The 19609-nt window shown below is 40.2% G+C and overlaps 1 protein-coding gene across 1 annotated transcript in view; it reads right to left on the bottom strand.

Moving 5' to 3' along the window:
- ANK2 (ankyrin 2) overlaps positions 1-17952 on the bottom strand; it is a 327832-nt gene extending 309880 nt beyond the window's left edge. Inside the window, exon 1 of the mRNA XM_090036674.1 lies at positions 17824-17952. Within this exon, the coding sequence (XP_089892800.1) occupies positions 17824-17952 (129 nt within the window). The remainder of the gene's footprint in view (positions 1-17823) is intronic.
- Between the last annotated feature and the right edge of the window lie 1657 nt (positions 17953-19609).

The following is a 19609-nucleotide window of genomic DNA, read 5'->3' on the forward strand; positions in this document are numbered from 1 at the left end:
ATCCTACATCCCAGACTTCTAAAATGATGATGATTACTAGGACTTGCCAGTGATTAGATGCTACAAGATAACCATGGCTTATTGCTGCAGAAATCAAGTACTGCTAAAACAAAAGGAACATTTTACTGCTATGTTTTCCACAAATAAGTTACAAAAATGAGTAAATTAAGCCTAAACAAAAACATGGTGGTAATTTGCCCTCTTTCTTACATATTCACAAACAGAAGTAATAAATTGCTTCTCTCCATAACTTACTGCTTTTCTCTTCCCTTTCAATGTGGTTATTAAATATACTACTGTGAAAAGGACACATTCAGCACTCCTTTCCTTAGAATCCTGTGTCTGTGGGTGTAATTAACCAACAAACGTTATTTGAAAAGGCCCATGTCTGGTATAAATCAGCGGAATCCCACTGAAATCAGTGGGCCTACATCATGCCAGATGTAGGCATGGTTAACTGGTAGATCTAAGTAGAACCTTAAATACTCAAGAATCTTTCCCCACCAAGGTGTCCTACCAGTGAGATCATTCACTCTGGAAAATGTTTGTCCAGTAGTCCATCAGGGGAAGATAAACTGTAGATAGGTACTGACTGATTACAATAAAGTTTCGTGTTTTGTAATCAAGACTGGACTGATAGGCTGCCTATAGACATACTCAATCGTGTTCTAATTAAAGTACTGAGCGTCTCCTCACTGTCACATGTTTGAAGCCCAACCCTATTTCAAAATGGCCTGAGGGGCACTTTAACTAAACCTTGTCGAATGAGCTTGAGTGAAAGTGCCCCCACAGCCATTTTGAAACATGGAGGACTTAATACATGTGACAGTTAACTGTTTTAGAGTGGTTGTATGGGAACCTTTCTAATTAAAATGCTCCCCTCCCCTCCACCTCCAAGCACATGTATAGGCAGCCATAGCTAAGAGTGGGGATTCTTCGAGTTTAATCAATCTCTGACACCATCATGCAGAGCACAGTTCTGGAACGAGCTCTCTATAATGAAAAAGTATTTAGGGTCCTTTCCTGGGGCTACAACCAGGAACCACTCCAGGGAAGCAGGCATAGCTAGCACCTGTCACAGCTAAAAGGTTTTAGGTATAAACTATTACAAGGGTAGCAACATACCCAAAGATTTTGTCTACATTTTGGACAGTGCAACAGGTTCTGTCTTCCCTTGCTAATAATCTGGGACAGCCAAAGGTAACTCCAGGATTGTATTTTATTCTCTTCTTGTGCTCCTAAAAGCCAGTTCTGGGACAGTGGTGATTCTGTAAAGTCACCGTTTACCAAGGCTGACAGGCTACGTAGAATAGGTATCATGGGAAAGCAGCAGTCAGTAAATGCTGGCTTACTAAGAAAAATCACTGTAGGTGTAATAAGGCTGGATTGCACATTTGAGCTTGTTGCTATGGAGCCTGCATACATTAGTCAGGCAAAATGCTAAGTCATTTACATACCACTTGCCACTGCTAGGGAGAATGCTGGGTAACTTAATTTTTTCCCTCGTATCCAATTTACCTTTTTTTGTCTTAATCAGACAGCTGAAAATGCTTAAACCATTAAAACCAGCAAGTCTTCCTTGCATTCTTCAGCTTGGCATGTCAATTATTTCTAGGTTCTCAGACTCAACTCACGTGAGTGTTTGGGATTTTTCTGAATTATTGATGCACCTACAGCAGGGATTGTTAGAACACTCCCAGCCTAGCTCACTCTAAATAAGGTACCTTTCAACTTTGCATGTCACATAATGTTCCCGCAGCTCAGAAATGTCTAAAATTTATTAGCACATATATATTTGTAATGGAACTACATAACAGACATTGACATAGGCATTCTTTATAAGAGGAATAGAGCTCTATCTCCCAGTACTTGAACACCAACAGTGATCTTAAAATGACCTTGCAATTAGAAAGTAAGTGCAAAAATAGCTATTGTACTATGATAGACCAATGGGTTCTGGTTTCAGTATCCTGTTTCTAACAGTGGCCGGCACCATCTTCACCAGCAGAAGATGGAAAATGTTTGCTGAGCAAACACTATGCTCAATCAGCCAATCAAAACTTTGGGCTCTGGTGACTGATAATTTGTGATCATTATCTATGATAGCATTTGTCTCTGATTATATCAAATACTCTCAGTTCTTCTAGTCTTTCCACTCTACCTAACACCATTGTTCAGTTATTTTACTCTCCCCAGTACAATTGTTTCAGTAATCACAGTACAATAGGTAGCAACAGCATGTAAGCTGTACAAAGCCTAAATGTTTCTGATTAAAACTGGGCTTGAATTGGACAGTGTAACTTCGCCCTTTATCCATTCAAATCCTTTGTTGCATTGTCAGCTTCAACGGCTTCAAGCAGTGACATGTCTTTATGTGACATCCTGGGATGGTTTTAGCCAGAAACACTAAATAATTAAGAAGAAATAATAAATAATGAAAAATAGGCCTGAATTATTAAACCTAGGATAAAACAGGAAGGTTTTTCATTTGGGTTACTTAATGCTACTGAAGTTGACTAGTGCTTTAACCTTTATTGGGCTACCCAAAATATATTTTGAGCCTCTCACCAAACCTTAATTATGGATGTGTACTGTAACATTACAGTGAGCCATATTTACAATATGATAATAGGTATTAAGATTCCAAAAGGAGGGATGACCATATTATATAAAGAGTGGAAAAATATATAACTACTGCAGCTAAGGAATTAAATTTATAAGCCACTATTCACATAAAGAGTCTGAGCTGAAGCAAAATGTGAGTACCCAGGTGAGGAAGAGTTTTTGCAGATTTGGTTCTTTAGTAACAAAAATGTTTCTTTATGCTTTGTTAAATATGAAGCACAATACTTTGTTTAGGGTCTGTTCCTGTAACCCTTTTCTTACTAGGTAATCTCCAAGTCTAAATACAGACAAGTGAAAAAGCCCAGGCTGAATCAAATCAATCTTTGCAGGTTAGTCTAAGCAGCATACATTGAACAAATAAGCAAGTGAACAGACACTCACTTTTGATTCCATAAATGCAGCCACATGCCTGCAGGGGCCCAGACCAGAAGCTGGGGGGGTAGGGAGTGGGGGATGTGTGCAGAGCATGCCTCCCTGCTTGGCTGGAGCAGACAGCTTTGGCCAAGGCAAGTCAACCCACCCTATGGGGGGTGGGAGCTTGTGGGAGAGGTGCAAAGCATCCTGGGATGCTAGGGGACTGTAAATTAACTTGTTTCTGGGGGGAATCTGGAACAAAAGTTCAATAAACCAATTTAAACTAAATCAGTTAAGTCTAATACCGCATCCACCCAGGTTTATCGTAAACCAGTTTGGGTCATTTTGAAAGCAGTTTATGCGCACTGAACTTCTGCTGTGTTACAGATTGGAACTGGTTTCTGATCACTTATACCAGTTTATGTGTAATTTTTATCCTTAGTCCAAATGACTTTGGTACCAAGAAGAATGTGAAGAATAGTAAGAACTTTCTGACTATGAGAGTGGTCAACCACTGGAACAGGCTACTTAGAGAAGCTGTGGGATCTCTATCCCTGGAAATTTTCAAGAGCAGGATAGACAAGCAGTTTAGTCAGGGATGATCCTGCTTTGAGCAGGGGGCTGAACTAAATGACTTCCTGAGGTCTGTTCCAGCCCTACTTTCCTACAATCCTATTATAGAAACTTTTCTTTTTTCAGTTTTCTGTCCTCACCTTTTCTTTTCCCCCCTCCTCTTCCCTGTTTCTTTCCCTCCTCCATGTGCCCCCATTTCTATTTTTCTATTTTGCTAGAAAACAGGGGAGAAAGCATGGAGAAAATGAAATAACACCCACAAAATATGTAAATGTTAATTTTCCTTTTTAAACCATCAAAACATCCATAGCCTTTCAAAAAGACTTTTTGTAAAAAATATTCTATTAAAAAAATGGATAAGATTTTCCAAAAGAATTTCGAGCTTTATTGCCAGCTTTATTTAAATAATCATATTTAACAAAGCATAAAGAAGCATTTTTGTTACTAAAGAAAATGTAAAATCTGCAAAAATCCTTCCTCACCTGGATACTCACACTTTCCTCATTTTCCTTCAGCTCGGACTCTTTATGTAAATACTGGTTTATAGGTTTAATTGCAGTAGTTATTCATCTTATATAAGATATAAGATATGAGATGAATAACTACTGCAGCTAATGTGTGTGTGTGTGTGTGTGTGTGTGTGTGTGTGTTTTGTTGTGCCCAGAATCAGAGATGCCTGCTAACCTTGAGTTATATGGCTATGCACTGAACTTCTTGAAACAGAGACTTTTGGCCTATAACTGATGCATTGCAAGCAAAACTAAGGAAGTTGTAAGGAATAACAACTAAGAAATAACAACTATTCACCAAAACCATAAACATAGTAGCACCTGAGTCCTAAAGTAAATAAAACCAACTATCTAAAATGAAATGTAGGCCATACTATAAGGTCAAACAGTCCTTCTGAGGCTAATCTATAAGGAAGTCCAATAAAAAAGTAAATATTAGGTATACACTTATATATATATATTAGCTGCAGTAGTTATTCATCTTATATCTTATATGAGATAAATAACTACTGCAATTAAACCTATAAACCAGTATTTACATAATATTTATTTTGGTTAGGTATACAAACAATAAATTGGTTAGGTGTACAAACAAGTTTCTGTTAGTGACTTCATGGCATTGGTGAGGCCACAGCTGGAGTACTGCATCCATTTCTGGGTGCCACACTTCAGGAAAGTTGTGGAGAGGCTTGAGATTGTCCAGAGAAGAGCCACACTTGAAGCCTAAAGAACAAGCCATGCGAGGAAAGGCTGACCAATATGGGACTGTTCAGCCTAGAAAAGAGAAGACTTTGTGGGGATTTGGTGGCAGCTTACAAATATATCAGAGGAAGGCATCTGGGACAGGCAAACAACTATTCACCAAAGCACCCTAGGGGAAAACCAGGAGCAATGGTCATAAACTCTTAGAGGAAAGTTTCAGACTGGATACAAGGGAAAACTTCTTCATGGTTCACATGACTAGACTCAAACAGACTCCCAGCAGGGGTGGTGCATGCACTGACTCTGGAGATCTTCAAAAGGAGACTGGATGCACACCTGGCTGGGGTTATTTCACCCCAGCAGTCTTTCCTGCCCAGAGCAGAGAGAGCTGGGCCCGATGGTCTCATGAGGTCCCTTCCAGCCCTAAACTTCTGTAGATCTGTGAATCTGTGAATTCTTTATATGCTAGTACCACCTAAAGCAGTGATACTAAACCAGGAAACCCTTGGGTCCCTTGAGATCTTTTCAAGGTGCCATAGAATGCCATATGTTTTTAGCATTGTTAGGTGCACAAACAAGTTTCTCACGATAAACCCAGAGATTTCAAAGAGGAATCCATAGGGTTAAAAACATTCTGACTTGTTGTGACCTTTCTGAGCTCTTTACAACCAAGGAATTGTTCTATTATTTTTCTGTAGTCAAAAAATGAGTGAAAATGAAGAGCTGGCATTTTCTGAGAGGAGCTTTGAATCTAACAAGAGGTGCCTTGAGTCAAAGAGGTTGAGAACCACTGTCCTCAGCTGCAACCAGTACTCTAAGTCCCTTGCACTACATATTATCTAGAGTCTCCCTTACCACAAAGAGCTTACAGTATGAAAGATATGATGGACAGACAGAATATAACAGAAAGAGAGCGAGGAAAAAGCCCTTGATGAAAGTGCAATATTTTTTTCCCATTTTCTATTTGCGTAACAAATTTGTGCTCCTACCAGCTTTTCCTGTGTTATACTATTCTTTCTCTTTTTTAATGAATCTGATGATAGGCTCCTTTTCTATTTAATGCATATCAGTACCACCTTTATTCCTGTAAGTCATACTCCTCTTGTGTCACATTATGTGGTGTGTTTTCTTGTACCTTGAGGCAGTTTCCCCTTGATCTGTTCTATCTGCCTGTACTGTTCTGGCTTTCTTTTTTATTGTACTTCTTTATAGATTAGCCTCAGAAGGACTGTTTGACCTTATAGTATGGCCTACATTTCATTTTAGATAGTTGGTTTTATTTACTTTAGGACTCAGGTGCTACTATGTTTATGGGACAGTTTACACAGAGATATTTCTGCAGTCAGCAAGGGGTTGGACTAGATGAATTCATGAGGTTTCTTCCACCCTTATTTTTCTATGATTCTATAGTTTACAATTGCACAAGATGCTCCTGGAGGCTACTTCACATGGATCAGTATTTAAATTATAGTCTGATGTGTGAATCCATAGCAACTAAACTGACTCAGCAGAGATATCCCAGCTTTACATATATGTAACCGGGACCTTAAAGGCCCTAGGCCTTTAGGTGACCATTAGGCTACCCTGAAGTCTTTCCAATTTCAAGAGCCAAAATGGTACCTGATGTAAGACCATCCCTTGGTTATATCCACTTCCAGGATGTCTATGCCCCTCTTGATTTTTATACATCCCATCATACCTTCTATGTTAGTGACTTCAAATGTCACGGAAAGCCATAAGGGGAGGTAAATAAGATTGTATTGTGATCCCCCCCTCACCCCAATTACCTTCAAGCAAGAGTTTTATTCATGGAAAGGATCCTGAACAACACCTTAAATAAAATTAGTCCTCAGATGTATCATTCATTGGCAGCCATCAGTCTCAGGAGACCATGGGGATTGCACCTTTGGGAGGTTACTGGGAACTACCACAGCTTGAATGGCTTAGGAGTCTGATGCACAACAGGCAGACCCTCTGGTAAGCTGCACATACAAACTCTGTTGAGCTTGCACTGGCATGCTGAGTACCGTTCTATCGTGCCTTAGATGCATAAAATACAGATATTTAGCAGATTTTCCCCCTGTACAGAAGAATGGCACATATTGTATATTTACTAGCTTTGTGTATACTCTAGCTCTTCTCTTCAAAGCAAGTTAACATTCTACCATAGAAAAAGGTCAACAAGATAAACTTTCCATTACCGTTGACAAGGAGATACATGATAAGGTAACTAAGAAAACATGTGCATTACAACCTTTGTTTTCAGCCAGTAGTTAACATTTAATATACACAGACTGTAAGCACCAGTCCCTAATCTTTATGGTGTTTAGGGAGATATCAGGATGGTTTCTGGAGGGAGCCCAGTAACACAACCAAGAGATAACATCTGGCTACTCTGCAATAAGCAATTACAAAAATTAGGCAATGTAAATAGCTTGGGAACACACCTGAATGGCCCTGAATCATATTCCAGCATCATGCTCAAGCTTCCCAGACACAGGGAAACAGTGAACATGCACTGCCTGGTTTGTGCAACTGGAGCAGGCAAAACTGATCTCTTGCTCATGTTCCTGGGCTCACTCCAGAGGCTGTATAAACAGAGCCTTAGTGCACTGAGGCCTCTCATCTCGGTACCACGCTGAATACCGTTAGTGTAAAACATGGGGTAGTCATATTCCTTGCTGCAGCCCTTTGAGTCTTAGTCTCAAGACTAAAATGAAAGCACATTACAGATGTAGATACATTAACAGTTTTACAGGGAGCAGGGTGGAGATTAAGGCTAAAAACAAACATCTCTGGTGAAGTGTAATCAGCTGTGCTGAGATAACTGCACTTCAGGGACATCTCTGACACCCCCAGTAGCTGCAGCCTTTCCCAGTGGGGAGCGGGAGAATCTCCTGCAGGGGACTTCCCCAAGCTCCGCCCCTCTGCTGCCTTGCAGAGATGTGCATAGGGAAATCTCTCTACAGGGACTTCTCCATGGGATTTCCCATGTGCATCTGTAAGAAAGAGGAGGAACCTCACACTTCCCACTCTGCATTTGCAGATGCAAACAAGGAAATCCCTCTGCAGGAGATTTTCTTATGCATGCCTGCAAGGGCTGGGCAGGGGGAAAGAAAGGCTCAAGTAGGGATTCCTCCCTCTGTATTTGCAGGTCTGCATGTGGGAAAATCCCTCCGCAAAGGACTTTCTCCCACACATCCGCAAATGTGTGGGGAGGGGGAAGAAGGGAGGAGGTGAAAAGGAGGACTCAAACACAGGTTCCCCCTCTACCTTTGCAGGTATGCAGGGGCAATCCTTCTGCAGGGGGATTTTCTTAGACATGCAGAGTGGCGGGACCCCACGGGAGATCCCCCCTCTGTGCTTGCAGGCCCACCCAGGGAAATCCCTCACAGACAAAGTACTGTACTGTGCTGCATAGGTTCGACACCACCCCTCCCACCCCCCCACAAGCCCTGACTTTTCCCAATGTGGCCATCATAGAGGACAGTCCGGTTGTCCTCTGTCCTCTATTGATATGAAACCAGATGCCTTTATGTCCTTTATTTTTCTCTCCAAGAGAATTTAGTTTTGTGCATTTACAACAGTGAAAACAAGCTTAGGAGCTGCTCCTGTATCAGTAGTGTGTTTGGTCATTGAATTAAGTCCTAGACCAAATGATTTGAGACAGAAACTAAAAATATTTTAAGAAAGTGATATTTGAACTTGCAAGTTGTACACATTCTCATGAAAGTCCAGATTTCTGGAGTTGTATGCACCCAAGAACAGAATTCAATAATGTCACAAACCCAACCAAATCTTACTAATGTTTAGAATGACATGCCTAAAAGGCCACAATCAATCCACAAACCAAGAATTATTAAAAAGAACTGCAAGAAACAAATACACTTTGAAAAAAACATAAGCTGAGGTGGTATTTTCGTCAGCAGGAAGGAAACCTAAATAAGTCAAGTATGTTATGCACTGTGAATCATTCAGTCAACTCTAAGGGTCCCTCAGAATAAAACTATAAAAAATTAATTTAAAAAAACAGCTCAGACAACTTGGTGTTCAGCTAGTAACAAAAGCAAATTAAAATGTTAAAATGTTAAAAAAAAAAATTCAGGAATTAAACAATATGTTAGGCATTTTTAGGAAGGAAAAAGGTACGTGGACTAAAATATTTTCACAATCAAAGGGGAAAAAACCTTTTTCTAGGAAGCTAGTGGTACGATATTATGGGACTAAGCTTGCAGTCTTTCTACGGATAACTCCCATTGACGTCATGGGAATCTTCTCCGAGTAAAGACAATGGGCTCAGGCTTCTATTTTGGAACATGTCTTAAATTGTCACTGTAAAAAGAGTAAAGGAAATATTTCAAGGAGAAAGTTTCTGTTACATAAGAAAACAACACTTAATTATTGATACTAGGTTTTTCCCTCATGTAGAGATATACCCCTAATCTTTAAGCTTGTTGTAGTGCTATTTTGCAAATACTAACTGGCGTTAGTTTCTAAAATTGTATATTGGCATTGGAATATGACCATGAGACGGAACAAAAATTCTCCTTAACCTGCAGTCTTCAGAATAATTTGTTCAGTTGTTGTATCAACACTAAACCATTATATTTCTACAAACAACAGCAATGCAGTTTTATTTAAGTCATGGTACTTAAATTAGATATGGGATAAAATCAGTTTTTACAAGGGTACACTACTGAATGACCAACACACTGTTCCTGTCTACTGGAAATTTAGCACTGCATCTCTGAAGAAACATGGATATGTACGAATTAAACTTAAAAGATGCATAAAAGTATTTTTACCCACGAGACCAATATCTCACCTAGATAGATAACATGCATCTTGAAAAATTCCTATGGGAACAGAATGAATGTTGACTTTCAAAAATAACCATTTAATATCTGAATAATATTATAGTTGGACTATAAACCAGCATAAAGTCCAAGAAATTCAAAGATGAACTGAAAATTAATTCCTTCTTGCTCAGAGCCAAAAGAACGGGAGATTAGCAGTCTTAACTACATTTCCTGCCCTTTGCAATTTCCCTGTGCTGGGTGTTTTGTTCTCAGTTTAATAATTGTGACATACAGTATGAAATTCTCAAGGAAAAATGTATGAGAAAGTAATAATAATATTTGGCAGTATTGTAACACTCTTCCTCTGCAGGTGGCTAAACAGAACTTAAATAGGTATTCAAGCAAGCATTTCAGAGCCCTATTTGGTACTCCTCATTAGTAAACCCCAAGTTGAAGTCAACAAGTTTCTTCCCTGAGAAAGAAGTTCTGAGTGGCACTGTTAGGATAAATTCACTTTGATATAGCACAAGGTTTTCTTCTTTCCTTTTAATGAGGCTTGGCTAGTGCATAGCCCTTTGCCCAGTGTGAATTTCACTGCGAGAACAGTGGGTTAGTAAATTATTGCATATCGCAGACGTAACACAAGAAAAATATTCTCAAGCTACCTCACTGACAGAATGAGAAATTAAGCACACAATCCTGAGAAGTGCTGAGCCCCTAAAATCGGGGCAAGTTACACACATGGGCCGATCTAGGATTTTGACTTGGGGCGGGGCGGGGGAGAGGGGAAGGATGGTGTAGATGGTGCAGTGCACTATTACATAGAGCTTTCTCCAGGTAATAAGAAACTAGAGACGTTATTAATATGCTAGGGGCCTACTTCTATACTATTCAGTTCAAAAACAAAAGCAAAAGCAAATATAACTATATTGCGGTATGCATTAATTTGCTATATCATACATCATGTATTAAAACACAACAAACTAGGAAAAAAATAATCAAAAGATGTTTTTTCTTTAGTCCTGTGGTTATTAGAATTAAACGTACATCTCTTTCAGATTCATAAAACAAAATCTAGCCTTCCTGAACATCTTGACACTGCATCCAATACTTCACTGAAAGTTAATTCCATATCTGAGCTGGTATTTATCTGAGAATGTTTCCACACCCTAATTAATGTTTTTGGCTGCATGAACAGAAATGCTTCTGCCACTGTCAGGCAACTGGTTTTAAATTCTGGGTGGACCAGGAATCAAAGGGGTACAAGTGCACCACTGCAACCCCCCCTGCCCCCCACTCATTCTGCCCCTGGTTACATGTTCACAACATGTCTCAGGACAAAGCAATTAGAAAATACAACAACAAAAATCAATCTACTCCTAAATGTAACAACAAGGCCCAAAAGCTCATTTTTGTCAAGAAGGAAAGAAATTATATGATGTCTTCTCTCTACCTCAACCAATATGTTTACATGCTAAAAACAGAAGTTCTATGCTAAATATGATGAATTGTTTGCAGTAAGGCAAGCCGTAGGAGGAAAAGGACCATTGTTCAAATGTGAGCACTTAATCTGGAAATGTAAGCAAAAAACATATAACCTCCATCGACATCATCCCAAAAAGCAACACAGTCTTATACACTATAGAAATGACATGGAATCAGGGGATAAGGTAACAACAATCTTTTCTGTATCTTCATACACAACATAAGAGAACAAGAAAATTATACAATCTTCAACTTTCTTTGAGAATCTGCTTTTAGTGTGCATCATAGAAAAAGGAACTTTTCATGTGTGGCTAGTGTAATTGCGCAATTAACCTGGTTTTGTTGTTTGTTTGTTTGTTTTTCATGATACCTATAAGAGGTAGAGGGGACCTGAGAATTAGCTGGAAGAGTTACTTAGCAGTGTTAGTCTGAAGTCAGGCAGAAGGGAGGGTAGAGATGTATCTTATAAAACTAAGATAAATATAGAACATAAGCTTTTGTGAATTTCTGCTCACTTCATCAGATTCTGTAAAAAGACAAGCATAACTTCCATCCATATTTTGAACAATCTTTAGTTAAGTGCTCCCATCACCATTTAGAAGTGTGGGAATGCTGATACATGAGATATGGAGGCTGTCTGGAGCACGGTATTTACCACGCTCCAGCAGACTCCATTAATAGAGTCTGCTCTGACACGCTGTAATTACAGTGCACTGCAGCAGCTTCCCAGCTTGTGTATAGGCACCCTCCATTGTGAGGTACTAGGAAAATGTGCCTTAGCCTATCTTAATACACACCAACTAAAGAGCATGGTTTTTTAGTGATGTTTTAATGCACATTAAAATAGGCAGTGGGCACATCTACACATGTGCCTTAACACACATTAAAATAGGCTAATACACATTAAAGCACATGTGTAGATGTTCCCACTGCCTTTTTAAATGTGCATTAAAACATAATTAAAAAACAATGTTCTTTAGTTAATGCACATTAAGATACACTACTGCACATTTTCCTTGTACCTCACAATAAAGGTTGCCTATATACAAGCCAGGAGGCTGCTCTGATGCACTGTAATTACCGTGCTCCAGCCAGCCTCCATGTCTCAAATATCAGCATCCCTGTGCTTCAAAAAAGAGATGGAGGTGCTTCCACCATTTTGTACTGATGCATTTTCCACCTCTCCCACCATTTTGTAGCGATGCATAAGATGCTCTGGGCACTAAAGGCCCTTAAAGACATAACTGGGCTTTAGTTAATGCACATTAAATCTAGTATCTCCAGGCACAGAGTACCTGGAGCATGTGTAAAAACATCCAGAGGTACTAGATTTAATGTGCATTAACTAAAGCCCAGTTATATCTCAAGGGCCTTTAGACATGAGTACCATCCCAATAAAAGTTACTACTATTTCTACCAGGTATCAAATACCAAAAACTTTCCTTAGAGCTGTGCAAGCCATTGAACCTTTAAAAACTGGAAGGAAGTTGTCATGATCAACAAAATGCTGAAGCTCGTAAGATACAATTATATGTAAGGAAAATTAACCAAAAACTCAATGCTACTCTAACATGTTGGTCCAAACTGAGTCAATCAATAGGCTCTGATGTCTGTAAAGGTTCAGAGCTATGGAAAAGGTGGGTTTTTTGTAAAATAGTAGGAGATTCTTCAATTTTTATAGCCGAATACAAACAGTAAATGAATACAGCATACAGAATACTACATCTTATTTACCAGAAAGGATTAGTTTGGCTTATATAAGCCGAGACCAGAAGAAAAGTTCACTCCCTCAAGCTCCTTTCTCTCCAGACTATGCTCTGATTTTGAATACAACGGCATTCACTAATTGTGTCCAACTTGCTCTGCCTCCTTTGTTGCCTTTTCCAAGACCAACATTCTTATAGGCCCAGAAAACACATCACAAAACTTTATCCCATAAAGAGTAGCCTATTCCCTGTACCGTTTTTCTACATGATTTCATGAGTCAAACATTAAAAAAGAAGACAATTTTTCCTGACATGATTTCTTCCTGAAGTTTGTCCCATTAAAACTGTACCATTCTATGACATTACTAAAGGAAAAGCATATTCAATACTCCTTCTCTTGAGGGAAGGCAAAGAATGAGAAGATAAAATAGTACTAAATTCTGCTCCCCCTGCAAATCTGAAGTTTGCTGACAGCTATAGAGCTTTGTTTCTCCCTCTATCCATCCTTCTGTGCATATTAGCTAATAGCCAAAGTCCAATGAAAGCTTTAAGAGCCTTCAGGATATTGAAAGAGGTGACAGATGTTTTGCTCTTTCCCTTTCCTTTCTTGGACTGATAGAGCTAGGTGTTGTACTGTTGACATTTGGATAGTTTGGCAAAGCTATCTTAAGTAAACAGAACTACTATGCCATAGCTTTCTGTTTGATGGGTGCATTTTTAAATGCAAGTTAAGTGCTTCCTCAGTAGTAACACAGCCAGGACTGAATTACCATCTGTCCTTGTCAGTGACACTAGAAGTCGTAAAAGTGATCAGTCATGTTTGTGGATCATGTAGAATATGAACTCTTTTATTTTGCTATTATTTGGCAGCAAGAAAAATATTTCAAGTAACAAAAAAACCAGCTAAACCAAAAAGCCCCTATACTTACTTGGAATACAGGAAAATAGGAAGTTTGAATGGACAAGGGTAAGTGTTATACAATGGCTGCTTCCAAGGGCTGGGAAGATTGTAGTTTCAGCTTTGCCACTGATTCCTATGACCATCAGGCAATTGTTCTGGTTTTCATTCTCTCCTTCTGTAAAACGGGAATCATATTCACCTATGTGGCAAAGTTGTGGTGAAGCAGGAAGACCTGGACCCTATCTACTGCAAACACTGCTATGAAGTGATTAGTCATTTTTCAGCTTTGTTAATACAAATATTTGTATATACCCATTTATGTCATCTGAACTCAGTTTTAGTCTTTTCAGCACACAAGAACCCAGAATAAATATTAATTCTGTCATGTTGTTGCTCCTGTGTGCGTGTGCGCATGCATGTGCACATCTGTGCACACACCTTTTTAAAAATTATTTTTCACTTAAATAAAACTGAAATATTCCCATTTGGCTGCAAGGAGAGCAGAACTGACTCACCTCTTTTTGCATACAGAAAGATCCTGACAAAGACTATGAAACTCCTCCCCATTACACTAGAGAAGCTAAATTGGTGTGAAATGATTATCAATTAAAGGAGAGAAAGGCCCCAAACTGATAAGCAGACTGCAGAAGAGTAGATCATGGAAGGAAAAAAAAAATGTATTCATTGCTTTCAAGTAGGCTATTAGTGAAGATGAGGGTTAATCCATCAGCTCCTAAACAATAATACCTTTCCATTTAATCAAAATTAGATTTCTAGTCTAGTGGCTATGAAGGTGATCTGCAAATAACTGCACCACAAGAACAGGGTAGACTGATGCAGTGACATCTTTCTAAGGCTACGGACAGCCGTCTCCGGCACCTGTATTGGCCAGAATTCTACTGAGCAGCACTAGTGAAATTAAGAAGATTCTGGTTTATTTCACTCCTGTTATTCAGAACCTTCTAAACAGCAATAAGACTGAGAAGATTTATGCCAATTTCAGCTGGTTATCACTTCAGAAACCTAGGAGCTGCAGCTGTGGCCAGCATACAAGACAGGGAGCAGGATGCAAACCAAAATCAAAACACTGAAGCCAGGGAAGGAAGAAGCAATGCAGCAAAGAACACACCTGCAACATCCCAGAGGCAGAGAGGGTAGCAATGAAACACCAACATACCAGTTGAAGCTGAGAGCTAAGCTAATGGACCAGACTCTGTCCTTTTGGAAAACTGGGAGCTTCAGGGTCACAGGGAAAGCTCCGTCTCACTACTGGCATAGGGCTAGCTCATACACATAGCATATGACATGCCTTCAAAGGGAATATTTGCAAGACAGTCTCCAATACCTTTTATTCCCACAATCACACACTCACTGCTTCTCCACACAACTGAGCAACATTCATTTCATAGTTTCATAGTTGTTAGAGGGTGGAAGGGACTTTACAGCTCATTGGATCCAGCCCCCCTACACATGTGCAGGCAAGATTACTAGGGCCAGATGACCCCAGCAAGGTGGGCATCAAGATACTTTTTGAAGATTGCTGGGGTGCGTAACTATACCGCCTCTGGGGGAAGCCTGTTCCAAACCTTTGGCACTCAACTTATAAAGAAGTTTTTCCTCATGGCCAGTCTGAAGCGATCTTCAATCAGCTTGTGCCCGTTGTTTCTTGTCCTCCCCTGAGGGGGCCTTGGTGAACAGATGCTCTCCCAGACCCTGATGTACATCTCTAATTTTAGTCTCTATTAGCCCAAACCCACTATGTGTCAACAGCCTCCAACAAAAGGAGTGGGCTCAGTACATACCAAGAAATGGTCACTACTTTGCACTGGAGAGATTTTTATGCCATCCTCAGTTAGAACAGAAAAGAAAAAATCTGTTCTATACAATGCATTGCTCCCAGCGTCATACATACATATAGCCCAGCACGCTTTGGCTGATATTCATCTCGTACAAAAACAGCAGGAAATAAAGAATGATGTTAATCGAAGCCACACCCATCCTACTTGAAAACAAGTTTGTTGTGCAACCAAAGCGGCTATTTACGTAACAGTGAGTGTGCAGCTGCAGTGAAAAAGAGGCAGGAGGGAGGTCTGTGGCTGAATACTAAAAAGGAACAAAAATGAACAATAGTGTATATTTTTCAAGCTGTGACTGACTGGGGCTTCCTAGACATGAAAATTAGATGAAGCACCTGCATTACCATATCACTGATATGTGCACGCCCTGAGTCTGTCTGGTTCCAATCAAGGCTGTTCAGTCCTCCCGGAAATGAGATACCAAGAGGTATACAGCATTAATTCTGCCCAGCTTTCCATAAGGTCATTGCATTTGAAATAAGCTAATTTACAGAACAGGAAAAACTAACAAAGTAAAAGACAACTGAAAGACAAATTAATAAAAACAACTGATCTGTTGCCACATCAAGTATTTGGGGAGGGAAATGGGGAGTAAGGGTGTTAGGCATACACAAAAGGCCCTCCAGCAAGGACAAACACAGGCTGTAAAGAAAGCAGACTATTTTACAGAGAATGCTGTGGTCAAAAATGTAATCCTAAAAACTATCTTATGCTGCAGTGTCCCATTTAAGGGATTAGTACAGTAATCACAATCTGTCCCAGGCAGCTCCACTCCAGGCAGGCAAGCACTATTAGAAATTACATTATTATTCTGATAGGGGGAATTTTGATGCACCTTAATGTACTCTGTAAACAAAGCCTTTTAAAAGTACAGGAGGCTATACCAGAGTGGTCCACTGGTATCAAGCAGCCTTATAAACAAGTAATTTTATTTATTTTAATGCATACAGCCTGAAACATTCATTCCACAACATGTAATCTAGAAATAAGATGAATTCCAAAGTTATTCTATAGGCCAAAAGAAGAGGTGGGTTTGGTAAAAGGATCCGTACATCAAAATGCTGCATTGCTGGATCCTGCTCTTTCACTTTTTTTTACAGGCAGACTTCTGGTTAGAGAGACAGACTATGTGCACAGTGCAAAGAGAAAGAAATGATCCTGCCTGATTACTGTACAGTAAGCAATTTGTTGAGAATGGATCAAAGGGCAGTGTCAGCAAGTGAGTTACTGAACATAAAAATCTAGAGATTTCTGATGTAGTAGAAAAAGAAACGAATGCCTGAGTGAGAGCGGACTTTTCCCCAATGCAATCTAGTCTTATACATATCTTTAAGTGCAGCAAGTTCAAGTGTACAAACCATGGTTCCTGTTATTTTTCCATACTTTGATAAAATATGTGTGTCATTTTTGGAAACTATATAACGATCTGGCAAATATGTAATTTACATGCATCTTTTCTTCTGTTTTGGTTCTGCTTTTTAAAAGCTACCAACTGAACCTAGTTCCTCATTTTCAATGCAAAAGAACAGTAAGCAATTCATTATGAATGCAAAGAGACCATCTAAAATCAAATATATAAGCAACTAAGGCTGTCTCCCGTAGAGAATCAAGAATCACTGGCAGCAGTGAGAGAGAAAAAGAAAGATTGCAGACTTATGTTTCAAACCAGAGCTAAAAAAAAACAGAGGAAAAAAAATCACCTGCAGTATACAGTGTAAATACACTGAACTGCAGCTTGAAACATGGTATCAGTTACTGATGCCTGACTGAATAACCACCCAAGCTACAGATCTAGCACTAGAACAGGCGTCTCCAGGTAGCAGCTTTGATGAAAATGCTGCATATTAGTGATTTGAGAGAAAAGACTGAAATGGAACAGAGGAGGAAGGAAAACAATACTGCAAAGCACAAAACATAGCTTCTTACTGCAAAGTGCACAGCCAGCCCCCTTCCCTCCCCAGCAACTGCTTCTGAGCAGCTGGAGGTATGAAACACCTGGTTCCTGAATGATAAACTGGTCTTTCCCCCTTTCAGGGATGAAGGACAGAAAGGAATATTAGTGCCCCTGGCCATCTTTATTTGCATGTATCTATGTGGCTATGGGCTGCCATGTCTGGGAGCACTTTCAGCTCACTGCAGCGAAGCTAGGTACAGTATGAGCACAGAAATGATGCGAAGGGATGCACACAGGGGAAATGGAACAAGAGCAAGGAAAAGAATGAAGGTGACAGCATCGCAAGGACTGCTGTGGACACCTATGCACATGCCCTATGCAAAAAGGGAAGGGTGTAGGGTGGGAGATTTTCCTCATACCTTGCGTTTCCGATCTACCCGTTCCCTAGGGATTTTCCGCTGCTTTTTCCTCTCCTTCTCAAGATTTCTTTCTCTCTCATCGAGTTCGGCCTCCCGAACTTTTTTAATGGAAGCAGCAGCGTGAGCCATTTTGGAGAAGGAAACACCAGCTCCAAGGAATCAGTTTCCACCTCACGGATATCCAGGTAATCTATTTTTTTCGCAAGGGCGCTGGCTGCAAGCCACAACTTCCCAGTGTAATCCACTCCTCCTCCGCCAGCACGCTGTGATAGGTCACAGTGCCGTTCCAGCCTCTGCAGCACCCATAATTCAGCACCGCGCATACATGTTCGAAATCAGAGCCACATACACGCATGCATGCATACAGAGGCACACGAGCACACAAGAATCAGTCATGAAAGTGTCTGACACCAGACTGAAATCACTTCAGATCTGCTGTGACTACAAGTGAAGACAAGCTTCAGCCCTGCTGAAAAAAATCCATCCTTTAAATACACATCACCAAATTAGAAAGGTCTTTTGGGACTCCTTCAGACATGCTGTGTCTTCTGGCTAGACCCAGGAAGAAGCCACTTCAGCGTAACCATCAGGTAGGGGGTGGACAGCTCCTTTCAGCTTCCAGCATCACCTCTATGCAGGGTGAGAAGAAAATGGTGCAGTCTGATTTAATGACTTGCTGCTGCTGCCGCTGCTACTGCTGCGACTGCCTGTGCTAGAGCACATGATATGCCTTATTCCTTTTCTCTCCCTGTCAGTCTGCCCTTGCTCTAAAATTTCACTTTTAAAAAGGAAAGAGCAAAAAGTGGCTGTGTTCAGAGGAAACCTCCTTCAGCCTGTTCACCTGCAGGTATTGACTTCCGGACTCAAGCCTGGGGGAGCAAGCCTGAAAAAGGCTTAAAATATCCAGGTCCTCATTGTCGTTTCTGGAGCCACGTGAGGCTGCATTAGCAGAGCTGCATTAAGCAGCAAACCAAATGCAGATTGGGGCGGGGGGGGCACACATTAGAGAGAAAAGTGCAGAGAATAATCTGGGCTCTGCCTGCCCCAGCCAGCTGAACTCTACATTTGAAAAAAACATATATATAAAATACATTGGTTATTATTATTCACTGCCAAAGGCTTCTTTCAGCCATTTGCTATGACAACTTATGAAACACTGCATTGAGGATAAAGAGGGATTATTATTGTGGACTAAAAAGAGAGGCCAGAAGAGACAGAGAGAACATCCTGTTAATTAAAAAAAAAAATCATCATCTGCTCCCTAAACATTGCAGACATTCATTTATAACTTTAATATCAGGGACAGATGGGGCTGCCATCCCCCTACAGCTTATCCTCAGCTAAAGCTACTGTCTCACGACACCAGTCCACCTTCTTCTATCTGGTTTGCTATGGCAAATATGTTAAGCACTACTATCTTAAAATAAGAGATGCTAAACTTCCAGACGTGTAGTTAAAAATGGCTCTGCACAAGTCCTGGTGGACATTTGACCACATTCCAGTCTTCTCATACAACACTTAAGACTAGGTTCAGACAGGACCCTAGGGGAGGGGAAGATTGCTGCATTGAGGTGCAGCAGAGATGGTTGCATAGCTCCTGCTCATACCATCCACAGATAAGAAACAGATACTGCAGCTCACTGTCACCAGCTGGAAAAAAAATCACCAAAATAGACGAGAGAATGATGGGTCAAATTCAACCCCAGGTTATATTCCTTGACTTCAAGGAGTTTTTGCCAAAGATGAATTTGGAAAAAAAAAAAAAAAGCTACTAGAACTAAACACT

Source organism: Crocodylus siamensis, chromosome 2 (genome assembly GCF_052110815.1).
Source record: "Crocodylus siamensis isolate JL-2025a chromosome 2, ASM5211081v1, whole genome shotgun sequence".
In the NCBI taxonomy this organism is placed as follows: Eukaryota; Metazoa; Chordata; order Crocodylia; family Crocodylidae; genus Crocodylus; species Crocodylus siamensis.